The following is a 1,328-nucleotide window of genomic DNA, read 5'->3' as shown; positions in this document are numbered from 1 at the left end:
GGCGGTCATGGTGGCGGCTGGAGTTACAGGTGTACATTTTTACAAGGTACAACGGGTGAAAAGCTTATGGGTGAGAAGAGTATAACGAAAGAATTTTTTTTCTCTGTCAAAATCGAGAAAGGGCTCCAGTGAAGAAAGTCGAGCGACTGATTGAGCAAGCAAAACATTGCGCTAAATGCTAGTCCGATTCTTGGTGGTCTCGAAGATCCATTAGATTTGAAATTTTGTAGAAAAAGTTACAGCAGGCGCTTCGATGTAGTCGGCGTGCGTACATACTCGTTCAAGACACCAATCCGCACGGTACGATGTGTCTGCGACACTATTTTTTAAATTTTAAAATACGCGCAGATTGTTTGATGATCATATTCACCTCCAGATCGACACTTGTTCAAGTTGGCGTTTTCAATTGCGGCACAATTTGAGTCGCTAAAAAGTAGTATGCTTGCATTAAGGTACTATCGTGATGCGCTGGAACTCAACCCGCTTGAGCCAAATGTCGCTAAGAAAGATTGAAATCGAGTGGTTACACTTGATCAAATCGCACAATCGTATGAGAATATGTGCGTATCAGCTTAGAATGTTATCTTTTTGCCGCAGGATCAGCTTATGAGTATTGTTTGCCATCTACATGGAGGGGGTACACTACGACACTCGAAAAATATTTTGAGAATGCAATCAGTGTGTACGATCAGAACTGAGGACACCGAAAGCTCTCAAAGGCAATAGACAACGATGCTGTAGAGCTTCAAGCACTCGATCAAGAGATTTCCGGAACTTTATATAACTATTCATACTTTCTGGTAAAGGCAAAGCGGTGGAGTAAGGCTGAAAATAGCTTAAAGCGTGTTATGATCCTTGCGCGAGTATCGCCACTGTCTAATGATTATATCGAGCTTATTGAAGATGCACTAGCCAAAGTTCGAACGGAGATGGTGATCAATGGGGAAGAACAGAATGATTGCACGAGTTAAAGCCGACTTTGAGGTCAAGCAAGATTTACACACTGAAATAAGTACTACAGTGCTAAGGCTGCAAATATTATATCATCAAGCCTCCACACACAAGCACGAAGATCGAGATTTGCCTGAACGTTTGTCTTTTAATACCTGCGATCAGGAGTGAAGTTTAAAGCAACATTTTGCATCTGATCAGCTGCCGACGTTGCTTTAAATACAAAGAGATCAGTGCAGGGCAGCTCCGTCGTCCTGTTGCCTTGCACCGACGATCCTCAGTCGACAATAATTAAACTGCTGACACCAGGTAAGCAGTACTCAGTTCGAGTTCGGGCGCAGAACCGAGGAGACTATGGCACGCCTCAAACTGCAGCA

The 1,328-nt window shown here is 43.4% G+C and overlaps 1 protein-coding gene across 1 annotated transcript; it reads left to right on the top strand.

Annotated features, from left to right (window-relative positions):
* Positions 1–7: 7 nt before the first annotated feature.
* Positions 8–513, top strand: PHALS_07193 (Tetratricopeptide-like helical; the record flags this gene model as incomplete). Its single annotated transcript, XM_024720617.1, has 3 exons — positions 8–46; positions 231–300; positions 377–513. The coding sequence occupies 3 exons, from the start codon at positions 8–10 to the stop codon at positions 511–513; spliced, it is 246 nt and encodes an 81-aa protein (XP_024585798.1).
* Between the last annotated feature and the right edge of the window lie 815 nt (positions 514–1,328).

This window comes from Plasmopara halstedii, assembly GCF_900000015.1.
Source record: "Plasmopara halstedii genome assembly, contig: Scaffold_3073, whole genome shotgun sequence".
Taxonomy (NCBI): Eukaryota; Oomycota; class Peronosporomycetes; order Peronosporales; family Peronosporaceae; genus Plasmopara; species Plasmopara halstedii.
The sequence above is the reverse complement of the archived record's forward strand: the minus strand, read 5'-3'. Positions and strand labels throughout refer to the sequence as shown.